Genomic DNA, 17,155 nt, shown 5'->3' on the forward strand with positions numbered 1-17,155 from the left:
GTACATATTTACACAGACGCATCAGTATCTCAAGACGATACGGGGATCGCAATCATTACACCAACCTCCAAATATATGTTAAAAGCACCTCAAATCCTATCCACTTTCACTGCTGCATTATACGCAATATATCGAGCTACCCACTTCTCCGTTTCATCCAACGTCATACTCACAGACTCTCTTAGCTCAATCCAAAGTCATCAAAAAATTGACACCACAAATACATTAGTAATCAAAATCAAGCAACAACCGCAATACATACAAGATAACAACAAAAAAATAGTATTCTGTTGGATCCTCTCACACATTGGAATAAAAGGAAACGAAGAGGCAGACCTGGCGGCTAAGGAAGCTGTAATTGGTGATAGTGCGGAGTGCGTGAACTTTTTAACTACTACCGATATTAAAACAATCCTAAAGCGTAAAGTGTTAAATGAATGGGAGATCAAATGGTCAACATCCACACACAAACTTCGTGAAGTGAAAGACTCAATAAAACCATGGTCAATAATCGCAGAGATGAAGTTCTTCTAACACGTCTGCGTCTAGGCCAAACGCTACTGACGCACAGCTACTTATTTTATGCGAAACCTGAACCAAAATGTAGCAACTGCAATTGCAAATTGACTATAAAACACATAATGGCAGAATGCCCATCTCTTAACTCAGAAAGATCATCATCAAATCTACCACTCGGAACAATACGTGAAATCTTAAGACCAAAATACAATATTACTTACCTTAAAAATTACCTTAAACAGATCTCTATCATAAATTTAATTTAACAATTATTCATAGATAAAATACTTAATCTTTACTAAATCGCTAATAACCAGTATACGGTTGATGCGAATTTTGTAATAAAAAAAATCATATTACAACCTTCACAAGTCTGGATATATTTTATACCGCCCGAAGTCCATTCCAAATAGGTACTACGTCTTCAGTGCCGATTGTGTAGAAGAGAGTACTACCTGTTTGACACAATACTACTGGTTAAAGTACTCTTTTGACGACAAAGAATTGATTTGTTGATAAAAATGGAGCAGGAGTTCTTCAGATAACTTGCTCAAAAGAGATTAGCTTGCAATTACTACTTATTTTTCCACAAAAAACAATTTTATGACTGCTAAAATTCACGATATGAACCAGATGAACAGACAGATCGATAGAATGTCATATTCATGGGACAGAAACATGAAGATTTTATGTGCACGAAATTTTTTAATTTTGAGATATCAAGTGTTAAAGTTTAAAAAAATATATTACATTTAATTTGAAGCAAATCGATTTCGTTTTTGTTGGACTTATGATCTAATAAAAGAGTGTCTGATTTTCATCACAATACATATAGTTAAAATGAGATAATGTCATACTGATTTTATTTTTTATTAGAAAAAGTATTGTAGGGGTCAAATTTGGTCCACGAAAATTTTAAAAAATTGTCAGTTCTTCAAAAGCAGTGGTGCTTTTCTACTTAAACATTAATCAGGCTAGATCCCGTCTTAAACCTTAAAACTACTACAATAATACGTCAAACTGTATCGTAAGTTGCAAGTTTTGAATTTGCTATTTAAAAATGAATGTACCTATCTACCTCGGAATGATCTTCACAACAAAACCGATTACTTGTACTTGACAAAACTGTATTCCTTTTTCATTGCATCACACCACGAACCTTTATCGATTCAGGTTTCGACATCCTAACAAACTTGATTGACGCTGGTGACGTAAGTAAACGATTGGTGTGATGCAAGAAGAAATGTTGAAATGTTACACTTTTAATAATTCATATCAGCTCTATTATGAGTTCTAGAGATGTGCGGTGAATTGCAATATTTTTGTTACGCGGCACCGGCAAACCTAATCATTTAAAAATTTAAGCCCGACATCCTTTTCAGTCCCTTTATAAATATATAAATTATAAATTATATATATATATATATATATATATATATATATATATATATATATAATAAAACTTAAGCAACCCTCATATATGCGCATATTTCATCCAAATTTTCGCACATGAATCTACTTTATAAATATGACCATATAATTTCTGTAAGCTTACGAATTTATGGCGTCCTAAATACTTACCTGTACTAGTTACCTAAGATTTCCTACTCAGGTAATATTACAGGTATTACTGATGTTTATTGTAGTAAAGACAAAATATCTGCACATATTTTATTTCATTCCATTATTACCAAAAAAGTAATGAGAAAATTGCAGCTATAAACGCTCATATGAACTTCTTTTATTGAATTTTTGTCAATATGCCCGATGTTTATTTCAAAAAATTCCATACAAACATATGGAATAAAAGTAACCATAAAGGTAAATAGTGTTTATTTTTGTAAACATATCGTGTAATCCTCAAATTCATTGAGTTCAATTGAGTAAATAGAAACTTACGTTCCACAAGTTGCCTAGGTGCAGGAATTTTTTCCCAAAGAGGCTGGGCTGTCCTACAATAACTAACTTGTTCTCCCGACTTCAATGTTTCTGGGCAACATATTCTGGGTGAACACTCTTGATCAGAGGTACATTTTTTAATTTCAAATATTTCTGCAAATGGTTCTTTTGGACATATTTGTTGAACGAATCCGAAAAAAGCGGCTGAAAACAAACGTATCGAGTTACATGGAGAAAATTCTAGAAGGACATTTATATAAAACGCAATTGTATTAAATATCATAAACACTTCATTAGCAATTATTTTATTATAAATACAAATATTTGTAAACAACTTGGTAATGAATATATGTATCCTTCTTGAATATATAGTTAATTCAATGAATATTAGTTAGTTCGCTAGTGAGATTAATTGTATTCATTTAATTTTGTGTAAAATAAATTTTTTAAAATAAGTTTCGAAAACCGAAAATTATAATTGGCGCAGTCAGTAGGATTAGTGCAGTCGCGATTTTTCACGCAAAGTGCGATAAAAAATTCCGACTGAGTACTTCAGTACAGCAGCACTAGATCTACGTGTTCAACGAGGAACTTCAGGACTTCAGATAACTGTAAGTGCCAAGTTTCCTTATTTTTATTCCTTTTTTTTTATTTATCCTTATCAAACTCTGAGTAAGGAAGAGATAATTTAATAATTTTGAATATATAATTTTTATGAACGATTTAGATAACATATTAAATACATTTTGTAAATTAAACTTAAAAGATAATTCTGAAAAAATGGCAACTTCAAGTCCAAAAACCCTAATTTGGGAATTGTTTAAAATAAAACTAGAAAATATCAAACTGAACGACGGAAATATAAATACTTTAAATAAATTCATAAGCAGATGTGAAAATTTAATAGAGACGTATTCGGTCTATAATGATCAAGCTATCAATAATCATGTCTTGGAATGTATCCAAGAAAAATTAATTGATAAAGCAGAAATGATGGTAGGAAATAGGATTGAACTAAATACCTTGTTCAAACTAAAAGAAGCTTTGATACAATGCTTTGCAGACAGACGTGATTTAGATTGCATATTACAGGAACTAACAAGAACACGACCATTTAAAAATGAGAGTCTAATAGCATTTGGTAATAGATTACAATTACTAAAAAATCAAACAATCCAAAGAATTAGTAACAATTTGAATTTAGGGGAAATTGACAAAAAATGTCAAATAAACCATTGCGAAAAAACATCTTTGAACACCTTTATAGCAGGATGTTCAGGTACCATACGCAATAATATGTATTTGATAAAGCTTGTATCGCTAGAAGATGCTATGGCTTATGTCGACGAATTCGAAAACTTCGAGAAACTCTATGGCCAATTTTATGAGCCTAGAGTTAAGTACAATAATAATAATAATAATTTTAAAACTGATTCAATGAAAAGTAATAGAAATAATCAATATAATAATAACAATCCCTACTATCAACAATATCAGCAATATGATAATAATTATAATAGAAACCAATTTTATAATAATGAAAGATGTAATAGTAACAATAATAATTATAATAATTTTCCCAGTCAACCGATAAATGTAAATCCTATGCCACAAAGAAGGCAAAATTATCCGACAAATGCCCAAGTATTTGGCACCAGGAAAAACGTTTTCCGGCCAAACCAAATACCTGTAAACCACTTATCAAGACCAGAACCGATGTCGTAGACATCGAGAAATTTTACTGATAGACCCAGTAGACATGTAAAAATTAATCATAATAACAATCATAATAATAATAATACGAGTAATAATAGATATTTCCAATCGAGAAGAAAAATCAAAAATAATTGAAATAAACATCGCGGCAAATAATCCATTACCATACATTGAAATTAAAAATCCAAAATTGAAATTATTAATAGATACAGGAAGTAATAAATCAATATTAAAACCTTCAATTGTTGAAAAATATTATCCTCAATGTATATACCATTCAAATGTAAAGATTCGGACATCGCTAACCAGTAAAATAATTAGACATCAAGCAGAAATCCCCGCGTTTAAAGAATTTAACTATAATGGCACAACAGATTTTATTTTATATGACTTTCATGATTTTTTTGACGGAATACTAGGCATAGAAGATATGATCGAAATGCAGTTAAATATTGATTTCACTAATAAACAATTAAATAATAAAAAAGTTTCAATTCCAATAAAATTTAGGAAACCAACTGATATAAAATTCTCATTTGACATTGGACCTACCGAAAAATTATTAAAATCGTTACCAGTAAATATATTAAATGGAGAAATATTAGTAAATAAAACACACTTAGGAAAAGCCTATACATATACCAGAAACATTAACAACAGCACAAAATGAATATGCTATAGTTGAAATAATAAATGAAACATTTAAAACAATCTGTATAACTTTAAACGAACCTCTCAGCCATTTGAAACGAACCAATATGATATTCATAATTTTAACTATTTGAAAGAATCAAGCAATCAACAAAAATACAATCAATATAAAATAGATATAAGTAAATTAATTCGAACCAACCATATGAACGATGAAGAGAAAAAAAATATAATTAAATTATGTAAAAAATTTTCTGATATCTTTTTAAAACCATCATTAACTTTTACATCTAAATAAAACAGTCAATAAAAACAACTGACGAAATTCCGGTACATGTGAAATCTTATAGATTCTCGTACATACATAAAGAAGAAATACAAAAACAAATTAATGAAATGTTAGAAAAAGGTATAATAAGAGCTGCATATTCCCCTTGGAGATCACCCATATGGATTGTAAGCAAAAAATTAGATGCGTCTGGAAAACAAAAATGGAGATTAGTAATTGATTACAGAAAGTTGAATAAAAAAACTATTTCCGATAGATACCCAATTCCGAACATTACCGACATATTAGATAAATTGGGAAGAACCCAATATTTTAAGACGTTAGATTTAGCGAGTAGCTTCCACCAAATCCAAATGTCAGAAGACTCGATAGAGAAGACAGCTTTCAGCGTAGACAATGGACACTATGAATTTCACAGTATGCCATTCGGATTAATGAACTCACCTGCAACATTCCAAAGAATCATGGATGAAATTTTTGAAGAATTACAAAACAAAATTTGTTTAGTATACATGGATGATATTATAATATATAGTACGGGCCTACAAGAACACATGCAAAATTTACAAGCAGTATTTTACAAATTTAGAGAAGCCCGTCTAAAAATTCAATTAGATAAATGCGAATTTTTATGTAAAGAAGTAGAATTTCTCGGACATATCGTTATACCAGAAGGCATTAAACCCAACCCAAAACAAATTAAAGCTATAAAAAATTTTCCTAAACCTTACAAGCAAAAGCAAATCAAATCATTTTTAGGACTATTAGGATACTATAGAAAATTTATTAAAAATTTTGCAAAAATTACAAAACCAATAACAACATGTTTAAAAATAGAAAAAAAGTAGAACACTCACAGGAATTCATTAACTGTTTTAACATTTGTAAACAACTTTTAACGTCAGAACCTATATTAGCTTATCCAGACTTTAATAAACAATTTGACTTGACAACTGATGCATCAAAGTATGCAATAGGAGCGGTATTTTCCCAAGAGAGACACCCAATCTCTTACGCCTCAAGAACATTAAATGATGCAGAAACAAATTATTCGACGATAGAAAAAGAATTATTAGCAATTGTATGGGCATGTAAATACTATCGACCTTATCTATTTGGAAGAAAATTTACTATATATACAGACCATAAACCTTTACAATGGTTAATGTCACTCAAGATTGGTTAGATGGAGACTAAAATTGGAAGAATATGATTACGAAATTAAATACTTAAGAGGAAAATCTAATTTAGTAGCAGATCCATTATCAAGAATACAACCAGATTACGATATAAATGTCTTAGAAACAGAATCACTAAATGTTAACATTGATGATCTAGATTCAATAATTCAAAGAGAAATTGATAATTTACCAAATGATTTTGAACCAATAAATGATGACCTATTACCTGATTTATCATATTTAGATGATGTAGAAGAAACCATACAGAATGAAAATATAACGAATGCAACAACAATACGACCACCATTAAACAGAAATTCCGACTTAGAAACAATACATTCCTCCTTAGAAAACCCAATATTAGAAATACCAATTTCAAATAGATCATTGAACACATAATTCAGTTTGTTAAAGAATATATTGATCCTTAACAAATTTACGCATTATACTTTAGAGAACCCTTAAAACCAGAACAATTTATAGCTACAGTACAAAAATATTTTAAAAATGCAGCATTTAAATTTATTCATTGTATAAATATCGTCAAAGATATTTTAACCGAAGAAGAACAAAAAGAAAAATTAGAATATTATCACATATACAAAAAAGGACACAGAGGAATTAACGAATTAAAGAAATCATTAACTGAAAAATATTATTGGCCTAGAATATTACAAGATATAGAAAATTTTGTTACTAATTGTGGAATATGTCAAAAAAATAAATATGATAGAAATCCCCCAGTAATTAAATTCAATTTAACCCCAACAGCCAGTAAACCATTCGAACACACACATATAGACACTTTTAAAATAGCAAATCAGTCATATTTAACTATAATAGATGCATTCTCTCGTTACGGTCAAGCATATTCAATGACAAGTGTGAATGGAGCCTTAGTTGTTGATAATATATTGAATTATGTTACTCATAACGGTTTACCTTATAAAATTACAGCTGATTGTGGTTCAGATTTCAAGAATAACGACCTGCAAGATTTTTGCAAATTGCACAAAACTGAATTACATTATACAACATCAAAAAATAGTAACTCCAATTCACCTGTAGAACGTTTTCATTCTAGTCTAATTGAACATTTCAGATGTATAAAAGAAAATAATAAAGATTTAACACCTAATCAATTAATAAAACATTCAATATTGGCATATAATAATTCGATTCACTCTGTAACGCAATTTACACCATTTGAAATTATTAAAGGTCATATAAATAACCCCGATCCGTTTGATTTAGACGATCATCTAATAATATCCAATTATATACAAAATCACAAAGAAACCTCTAAATTATTATAGAAAAAATTAAAGACAGAAATGCTAATATTAAAGAAAAAATAATAAATAAGAGAAATGAAAATAGAAATGATCCCCCCTTCTTATGAAAATCAAGACATAGCCTATATAAAAACAAAATTCAGAGATAAAAATTACCTAAATATAAAAAGGCAGAAATCGTAAAAGACTCTGGTATATTATTAGAAACAAATAAAGGAACTTATCACAAAAACATAATTAGAAAACCCAAAACTAAAACAGAAAAATTGTTACAGAATAATGAAGCTGACGACAGTATTAATATTACTACTACTTTACAAGACAACTAAAACAGAAGACATAATAACTACAAAAGTAAATAACTTATTATTACCCATTAATTTAGGAACAAGTAATCTTATATATACTAAACACACTTTTATATATTATAAAGATTTAGAATTTATTCATAAACAAATTAATAATTTGAAACAATATTATTATAGTTTAAAAAATAATTTATCTCGAGCGAACAATCACTAAGTAGAACGGAAATTTTGATTAATACTTTAGATAGAAAAACAGAAAATATTTATCCACATTTAAGATCAAAAAAGAGGATTAATAAATGCAGTAGGAAAAATATATAAATGGCTTTTTGGAACTCTAGATTCAGATGATGAAGAAAGATACGATAATGCTATAAATGTTTTATAACAAAATCAAAAACACATAATTCATGAAGTAAATTTACAAATATCACTACATAAAAAACGATTACGACTCTATGGAATAATCAACAGAAACTTTCTGACAATTTAGAGAAATTTCACATTTCGATAGAAAATAAAATAATAACTTTGAATAATTTTATAACATTTCACAGTACAATTTCACAGATTAATCTGGATTGTCAAAGTTTGATTACATTAATTGACAATATTGAAAATGCAATAACATTTTCTAAATTAAATACTATTCACAGTTCTGTTATATTAAGTCAAGAAATTTTAGAAATGATGAAATATTTAAGTACTATTTATAAAGAAGAACAAATTCCAAAATTTAACAATATTTTAACGTATTATCTCTTTCTTTGTTCACAAGTAACCTTTTCTAAAACTAAAATAATTTTTGCTACCCATGTTCCAATCCTAAAACCTAAAACCTATGAATTTTTCCATTTATATCCTGTAATCCAAAATCATACGATATTTATCCCTCCTCAACCTTACTTGGCCAAAAGTCAAGAAGTTAATTTTATTAAAGAAGAATGTCCGGCATTAGAAGAGAAATATTATTGTAAAGAAACATTTAAGTTAAAAGACAATTGTACTATTGAATTGTTAATCGGATGCTCTGCTAAAAATTGTGTTGTTGTGAAATTAACTTAGTAATTCCAAATTCAGAAACTGAAGTGATTTCTAAATGTGTTTCGGACCGTTATTTTAAAATAAGTTATCCATCAATTATAAAAATTCCAAAGAACTGTAGTATTCAAATAGAAAGTGAAATCTTCTCAACTAACATACAAATCAAAAAAGGAAAATCGATAATATTACCGAAATTAAACTTCAAATTTTTTAATAATCAAATTTATAAATCTCCAAATTTAACCAATATAGATTTTAACAAATTATACGAAATAAATAAAATAGCTAGAAATAAAAAACCAATTCATGAAATTTATAATCCGCAAAGCCATGTATCAATAGGACTATTTACAATAATAATAATAATTTGTGTAATTTTAATAACATTATGGTTAATTCGTAAATATAAAAGTAAATTTGTAAGAAAACAGAAATTTGAAGAAAAGAAGAAAGAAAACATCGAATTTGAAGAAGGAAGACAAGAAGATATGAAAAATACCTCCGTCATTTTTCATTCTTAGGGATGGAAGAGTTACATTGAGAAAATTCTAGAAAGACATTTATATAAAACGCAATTGTATTAAATATCATAAACACTTCATCAGCAATTATTTTATTATAAATACCAATATTTGTGAACAACTTGGTAATGAATATATGTATCGTTCTTGAATATATAGTTCATTCAATGAATATCAGTTAGTTCGCTTGTGAGATTAATTGTATTCATTCAATTATTGTAAAATAAATTATAATTATCGTATTGTTTTTTTAAACCAATACATAGATATTTAAAAAAAAAACATTTTATTTTATCCCTATTTAATCACAATGAATCTAATAGTAATCAAATTTTTACGAAGTTTATTATCATTAGACTACTTTTGTTGTTTCAGACTCTAGCCCTCTAGTAGTATTTTTCCTGATAATTAGAGTCAGATACAAGAGAAATATTTAGTCCAACCGAATAAGACATCACCAGGGAAGCTTATCTGGTTTCATTCAATTTATCCATTCGACCTTCTGCTTGAGAAGAACAGGGGAGTTAACTGTTAATCCTCTGAGAAGTTACTGAAGATTAACTTTAAGTCTTTATTCGATAATCTTAAAACATACTGTAACTGTAACTGTATTTTATTGCAAAAAATATGTCTTTAAATACTTCAAACATTCAGAAATCTCTTTTTTTGAAAAAAAAATCAATTCTTGGAAGGCGCTAGATATTGTACATATAGATAAGCGTATTATTTTTTTTGTATCAAAATACTCATTTAATCTACGTGTATAATGAAATTTTTAAAAAATCACGTTTTTTTTACTTACGTACATGTGTTGGCTCCAGTTTTGAAGGTTTAACACCATTAACACATCTTTTGTCACAGCAAAGTACAGATTTGCCAAATATATTACAATCTTTTTTTGTTGAGCAAGGTAAGGTGAAGAAAGGTTGTGGGACATTTTTGTCAGGACACACATACTTTGCGGTTAACGTAATTAAGATTTTCGAATGTTCGTTATTTTCATTTTTAGTAATTGCCCTTATTGCATTTAATGTTTCACCTGAAAATTTCAATAATTTAACGAGCAAATTATATGGTATATTATTATTATTACAAGACAATAAAATATTAATTAAAATTAAAGACGTGAGAAACAGGACTTTTATTATCAACACATGAATATTTGCTTCCTTTCCCTAACATGTAATGATGTTTTCACCCTATACCGTGAGTCTTGATGAGTCATAAGAATGTAAATGTTGTTTGTATTCGATAATATATGGGAACGATTTATACTTCTCGAATAAATGTTGATATACTTATTACTAATATTGTGAAAAGGTATGTAAGACTAGTGCATGAATCCCTAAACACAGATCCATGATCGGTATTCTGTCACAATATTAGAGAAAAACCTAGAGCGAAAAAGATCCTAAAAGATGTCAATCTGTTCTGAGGAGAGCTTATATGTAAGATTTATCAGATAAAAAAAATGATTGCCTTCCAGGAAAAATAAATAACTGCATAAATGTGTCATACTAATGGTCGAATCAAGCTAATTATTATTGGAAAAAGGAAATGACAGTATATGGCAATTGGATATGAACCCGTCGGCCCTATCGAGTGAACCAGAAAGATGCTTACAATTGTTGTGTTCTGAAATATCTTGTATGCCATATTGCATTTGTTCGTGATTCCTAAACGCATCTGTTGTTGTTGTTCATCAACTGCAATGTCTTTTGAAATCACGTGCTTCGGTATTGTTGAAAAGCACACGCGGTTACACCAAAACATGAAAATATACTGCAAACTTTCCGGACTACCGCGGGCGATGCCTTCTGAATCTGTTTAATTTCATAAACGCGGATGACAGCCAGACGACACCACCGCATAGCCTACCACCTACTCAAGCAAAATAACTACATCTAAAAATAATTTAATACATAATCGGACAACGTTACCCACCGCCTATCACCTGCAAACTATGTTAAGTTGGAATCCTTGAAACCATTGATGATACTCATATACAGCACACTGTTTACACTACCACTACATCAGCACTCACAATCACACTGTCTGACGCGCGTTTCGATAACGAAATTACCGTCTTCAGAGACTGAATGTGAACTCAGTAAATGTGAGTATTGGTGTAGTTATAGTATAAACAATATGTTCACTAGTATTATATTGTAAATAATTTGTATTTATTCTCTTATCAATTCGCCATTGATAAATATTGTCAAGTGCAGATTATATATATTAAAGATTATTATGCAGAATAAATAAAATTAAAATAATATTTTGGTATGTAACTTACCAGATTGTTTTGGTTTTGATACTAGAGGCGTGATACCTTGAATGCATCTTTTATCACAGCAAAGAGTAGATCGTCCGAATACATCACAATCTTTTTTTATTGAACAAGGTAAAGCAAAGAAAGGCTTAGAGACTTCCTTTTCCGGACACACGTATTTTACTACCGGTTTTGCAATAGTTTTGGATATTTCATTGTGTTCTTTGGAAGGGACCTTTTCCGTTTCGCTAACAACCTGTTTTCTATCTGTAAAGTAACTGGCTGAATTATTATTGGAAAATAACTGAAACTATTGAATTATTATCTCATCACAACATACATGTTGTCAGTTTCATAATCTAACCAATAAACGATTTTTGCTTTGTCGGGAGAAAGACCATCGGACACTTTTGTTTTGACTGTATTTTCTTTTAATGTAATATTTCGTGGAAAATATTCACTTACGTTTCAAGATTACTTTCAATATGAACATGTTATTGATCAGCATTAAGTTATACACTCACCTGGAAGATAGTGTTCTGAACGTAATTTAATATTGCGTTCGGATTAACTATACACTTTCTTAGCTATCTCTCGTATTTTATTAGTTACTCCTTACTACAAAGGCACGCAGAGCCGGACTAAGAGTCATCGTGGCCCCCGGGCCAAAATACTTAAGGGGCCTTAAGTTTAAGTTTAAGTTTATAACTCGTCGTTGTGATTTTAAAAAATAAATCAGCGATACCATGCATTGGGCGCAACTTCGAGCTTTCATTTTTTTAAATATGATTTTTCGGAACTTTGGCTATGGATGTATTTTTTCGCTTGCATTCATATGTTTAAAAATCAATCATATGGCTCGTCGCGAGGCCCCCCCGCAGCGGAGGCCCCCGGCGCACGCCCGGGTTGGCCCATGCCTAATTCCGGTTCTGAAGGCACGGATTTGATAAACTGCTTCTGAGTTATTGACCCTAAATGACGATCCCAAAAATTCAGTATCGTGCGGGTTAATATTGATAGTTTTAGATGCAGAAAGCCACTAAAAAATAATGTTTACTCAACCCTCGAAACTTAATGTTCTCAATATGCACCCAAAATCGACGTCCATTTTTGTTGTATGTACTTATTTGGATTGGAAACCTAAATTTTTTTCGTTAGAGAACATTAAGGTAAAAAGTACTAAGTCATATCGAAAACTAAATTCAGTTTTGTTTTTATTGTGAAGAACTATAATAATTTCACGAGTTGGCCTAACTTATATTTACTTTATACGACATTCTCCATTTTTTTACTAAATCAATTGATCAATTCATAATATGACTTACCGCAATAGAATGAGCAGAATGTTATATCATTTTAATATTGACACTAATATTGATTATAGAACGACCGTATCTCAAAACGAAGTTAGTGACAGTGTCATTTGAGTCTCCTTACCGAATTGTTAACTGGGCAAATTACTAAGAATAACATAATAATCAGTTCGCTTTAAGTCCTTCACTTTGTCTAAGGGTTATTTAGAGGTAGAGAACAAACTTATACGTAGCCATATTCTTTCACTATAGAGTAATTCTGAATGATTGCATAAGTAACAATTTTGGTTGATTATCATATTATTGTCACGATAATATATTTTTTACGTTCATAACTAGTCTACTTTCAGAGGATTTGTCATTAATGGTAATAAAAGTCATTAACGGCATTAAAAAGTTATTTTTCTTTTTTGGAAGGATTTTATGAATAGTTGAATTTGCTTACATTCAATGGGGGGTCGCTTTTTTTGGAATTGCCTAAGACAGGTTCCACAGTAAAGTGGATTTTCTTGACAAATTTTGGTCGAAGAATTATCTCTAACAACGTTCCGTGATCAATAATATTTATTCTACAGACGCCACGATACACTCGATGAAAAGATAACAAGGCTCTCGAATAATGTATTATTCACCTAACATGCACCTTATACAGCTGTTAAACTGGCAACTCTCTCAAATGATAAGTAAAAAGTGGTAAGATAGAATTCTTTATTGATATAATCACTGAGTAATAACGAAGAAAAACAAAATAGTTATATAGTTATATAGTTATATAGTTATATAGTTATAGTTATATATATATATATATATATATATATATATATATATATATATATATAATAGCTATATAATTGTTCTTTTCTGAATTTTTTTATCACCTCAATAGAAGGGTCAAGTAAAATGGTCCTAGTCAGATGAATACGAGCTTTTTAAATAATTTTGAGCACCATTCAGTTTCCGAAATTTGCTATGTAAATGGTTGTACTGAATACACTGTTTAAACCACCACTACACCAACACTCACAATTACACTGCCTGATGCGCGTTTCGATAACCAAGTTATCATCTCTAATTGGAAGTGTTGGTGTAGTGCTGGTGTAAACAGTGTATTCAGTATGAATATCGCCAACGATTCCAGAAATTCCAACTTAGATGTGAACGCTGTGAAGCCAAGTTACAGAGTGTGTGAGTATAATTCTCGTTTCATTTGCTATCTTAAAACGGAAACTAAGAAGATTCAACTCTTCCGAAACAATATCTTGCCAATCCGTTGGTACTGGATTCTATTGTGAAGAACAGGTCTTATAGCTGATTGCAAATTCGGATATTCGATCTTACGCTTTTCTTCAGAAATAACCGTCAGTCTTCGACATACAAACATAGTAATCATCAAAATGATTGGTGGGTCATTGTTATACCATTGAAGCTGCAAAAGGCATACTTGTTCTCTTGCCTTTCATCCGCTGAACTAATGACATACTACAGCTAACAAGACACACATGTAGTACCTACTTTTTGGTCTTGATCTTTGATTATAACACTAAAATATATGAAAAAAACCCTTCTCACATTTTCAGAAAATGATCTGGTTTATGACTTCACAAACAATAACAAAACTTCTTATTAGAAATTTTGCAGCTGAGGTGCTTAAGTCTTCTCATTTTGACGTTAAAAAATTTTATTAACCACACAGAACCGTTCACTATAGAACTAAAATGTAAACTAAACAAAAAAATAATTATATAAAATGTTATAGTTCTTCCAATATCCATTGCAGAAGACATTTATGCGAGGAACAATCAATGTTTCCTAAATACGCACGACACTCATGCCAAATTAAGTAATGAAAAATAATGTTTACTTCCCGTGTAAAATTCGAAAAACAGCTAACAAGCCGTCCACGTGGACACATCATCTCCACTGTCTACTTATGAAAACATCGAATCATAAACATAAATGCATGCAGAGCTGTAGCTAGAGTCGAGGTACATTCAATAGCTATTCGTGGACAAATAATTTCTGTGACAGAACATGAGCATGGATCTAAGAACTATCAAATACTCAATGATGAGGAATAAGCGAACAAGATAGTTGAACTTCCAGATTTGCATGTAGATGGCTCGTCGTTCTCTTCTATGTTCTCTTCTACGTCAAATAGTCATCCATCCGATTTCGTTTTTTTACTTGCATCTTCGAAGTCTGTGTCCAGGGCCGGATTAAGCTAGCGGCTTGGGGGGGCTATAGCCCCGGGTCCCAGGTCCAAGAGGGCCCCATCATTTGGAAATCATTCTGTATTTTTTGATGTGTTGATACCACAAATCTAACGTACCTATTGATATTATTTTGTGAATTTTTCCGGGTTTTCGAATTCCTTAAGGGGGTTCCGTCATTATTTTAGCCCCGGGCCTTATAAATCTTAATCCGGCCCTGTCTGTGTCCTTTTTTCAGATTCACTGAAGTTGTTGCTTGTTAAAGACTTAACTTCTTCCAGAATTTGTGAATGTGAATGTGATCCGGTTTTAATTTTATATTTTCATCTTCGACACAATTTATGACTGTTATAGCGTCTTTCAATCTTGCGCTTCGGGCTTGAAAAGCTGTAGGTTGTAGCGTGGTTAAGATTTGTTTGGCCACAATCATGGCCATGCATAATTCCAGATCAAGCATGACATTTTGATACCGATACTCTTTGCGACGTCATCACCGTTGAATTCTCCATTTTTGATTTCTTCCAAAGTCTGCAAAATCAATGAAAAATTGTCGTATACCACTTTTGTAAATGCCAAATGTTCCAAACCAGCGTTATTCGAGGAGTCGGTCAATCTTTTTTCCACCATATAAGGCAGCTAATCTACAATGATGGAAAAAATTCTTAAAACATGATGCATTGGTCAAAAAATAAACGAATCAAAATCATTTCTGAGATAGTTCTGATGACTATTAAGTGCAAGGGATGTTTATAGCAGTGGACGTAAGGAATTTTTCGGCCCAATTTATTTTCTATTGGCTAAGCAAACAAGAGGGATCAATGTTATTTTCCGTAAGGGTATTTAACGTTAATTCTGTGAAAGTGGTTGCATTAAGGTTTTTTAGTAGTCTTAACTATCATTGGCGATACCATCAATGATGTAACGTATTGCTAATACAATATTTTCGGGGTTATTTTTATCTCTCGTCCCATCTTCCATTAGTGTAAACCATTTCACGTCAGATTCATTAATATCGTTTTTAGAGTATATGAGTGATAACCTCGTTCAAATTTGGATCTTTCATACATGTGTAATTAAATAAATTCTGAAATAATCTTTGTTCTTTTCTTCTTCCAAAATATAATTTCCATGCAAAGCTAATTCGTTGACAATTAGAAATTGTATTACTTCAATGATAGACTTCACTATATGTTTTCTAATACTTAATGATTTATTAACATTTCAACACTGCTAGATGTAGATATTCTTTGTAATTTCTCCGGCCAAATCGACATAGCTGGAATATGAGAAATTGATTTTAGAATCAGTGGCATTTTACCAGTTTCTAAATCCTGTGGAAGTGTACGAAGTCTGTTTGATTCCATGAGGTGAGAATTGCTGGCATAGATAGCAAAAAGCAGCATCTTTTTCGACAGAAAACTGCAACCATTTATAACGCTTAAAACAATCGGAATCAAAGGTCCTGTTGCATTGTTTTGTCTAAAACAGCTCGTTTCATTGGTTTTACGATTTGTGCAATATCAGGTGAAATACCATAACTAACATTACCAACATGTGTTGACCAACCTATTGCCATGGAACTAGGAGTAGCAATTGTATTTTGTGCTTCCACCTGTTTTAAGCAGTGAGGTTCTTCGTGGTCAATTTGTTCTTAAACTCAATGATTTTATCCAAAGAAAGCCCGTATATCCATAGCGAAATCAATCTATCTTCAATTTATAGTAATAAAAATAACAATTGTATCGATTTTTAACCAAACCACTCTTTACATTACACTTCACTTAACCCAACTACAAACAATCCTAATCCATCTCTAGTTTATAATTAGTTTAAAAGGGGGTTCCCCTCTGCATCACAGATATTATAATTAAATAGATCCGTCGCTTCATGTGATGGTGCTTCAAATGCCATCTATACACAGAACAAAGCATTATAAT

General features: G+C 30.6%; 1 protein-coding gene across 1 annotated transcript in view; it reads right to left on the reverse strand.

Moving 5' to 3' along the window:
- LOC130440968 (uncharacterized) overlaps positions 1-17,155 on the reverse strand; it is a 34,693-nt gene that overhangs the window by 4,449 nt on the left and 13,089 nt on the right. Inside the window, exons 2-4 of the mRNA XM_056774389.1 lie at positions 11,720-11,962; positions 10,226-10,462; positions 2,419-2,622 (exon numbers count right to left, since the gene is read on the reverse strand). Of these exons, the coding sequence (XP_056630367.1) occupies positions 2,419-2,622; positions 10,226-10,462; positions 11,720-11,962 (684 nt within the window). The remainder of the gene's footprint in view (positions 1-2,418; positions 2,623-10,225; positions 10,463-11,719; positions 11,963-17,155) is intronic.

The sequence above is a fragment of the Diorhabda sublineata genome, chromosome 3, assembly GCF_026230105.1.
Source record: "Diorhabda sublineata isolate icDioSubl1.1 chromosome 3, icDioSubl1.1, whole genome shotgun sequence".
Taxonomy (NCBI): Eukaryota; Metazoa; Arthropoda; class Insecta; order Coleoptera; family Chrysomelidae; genus Diorhabda; species Diorhabda sublineata.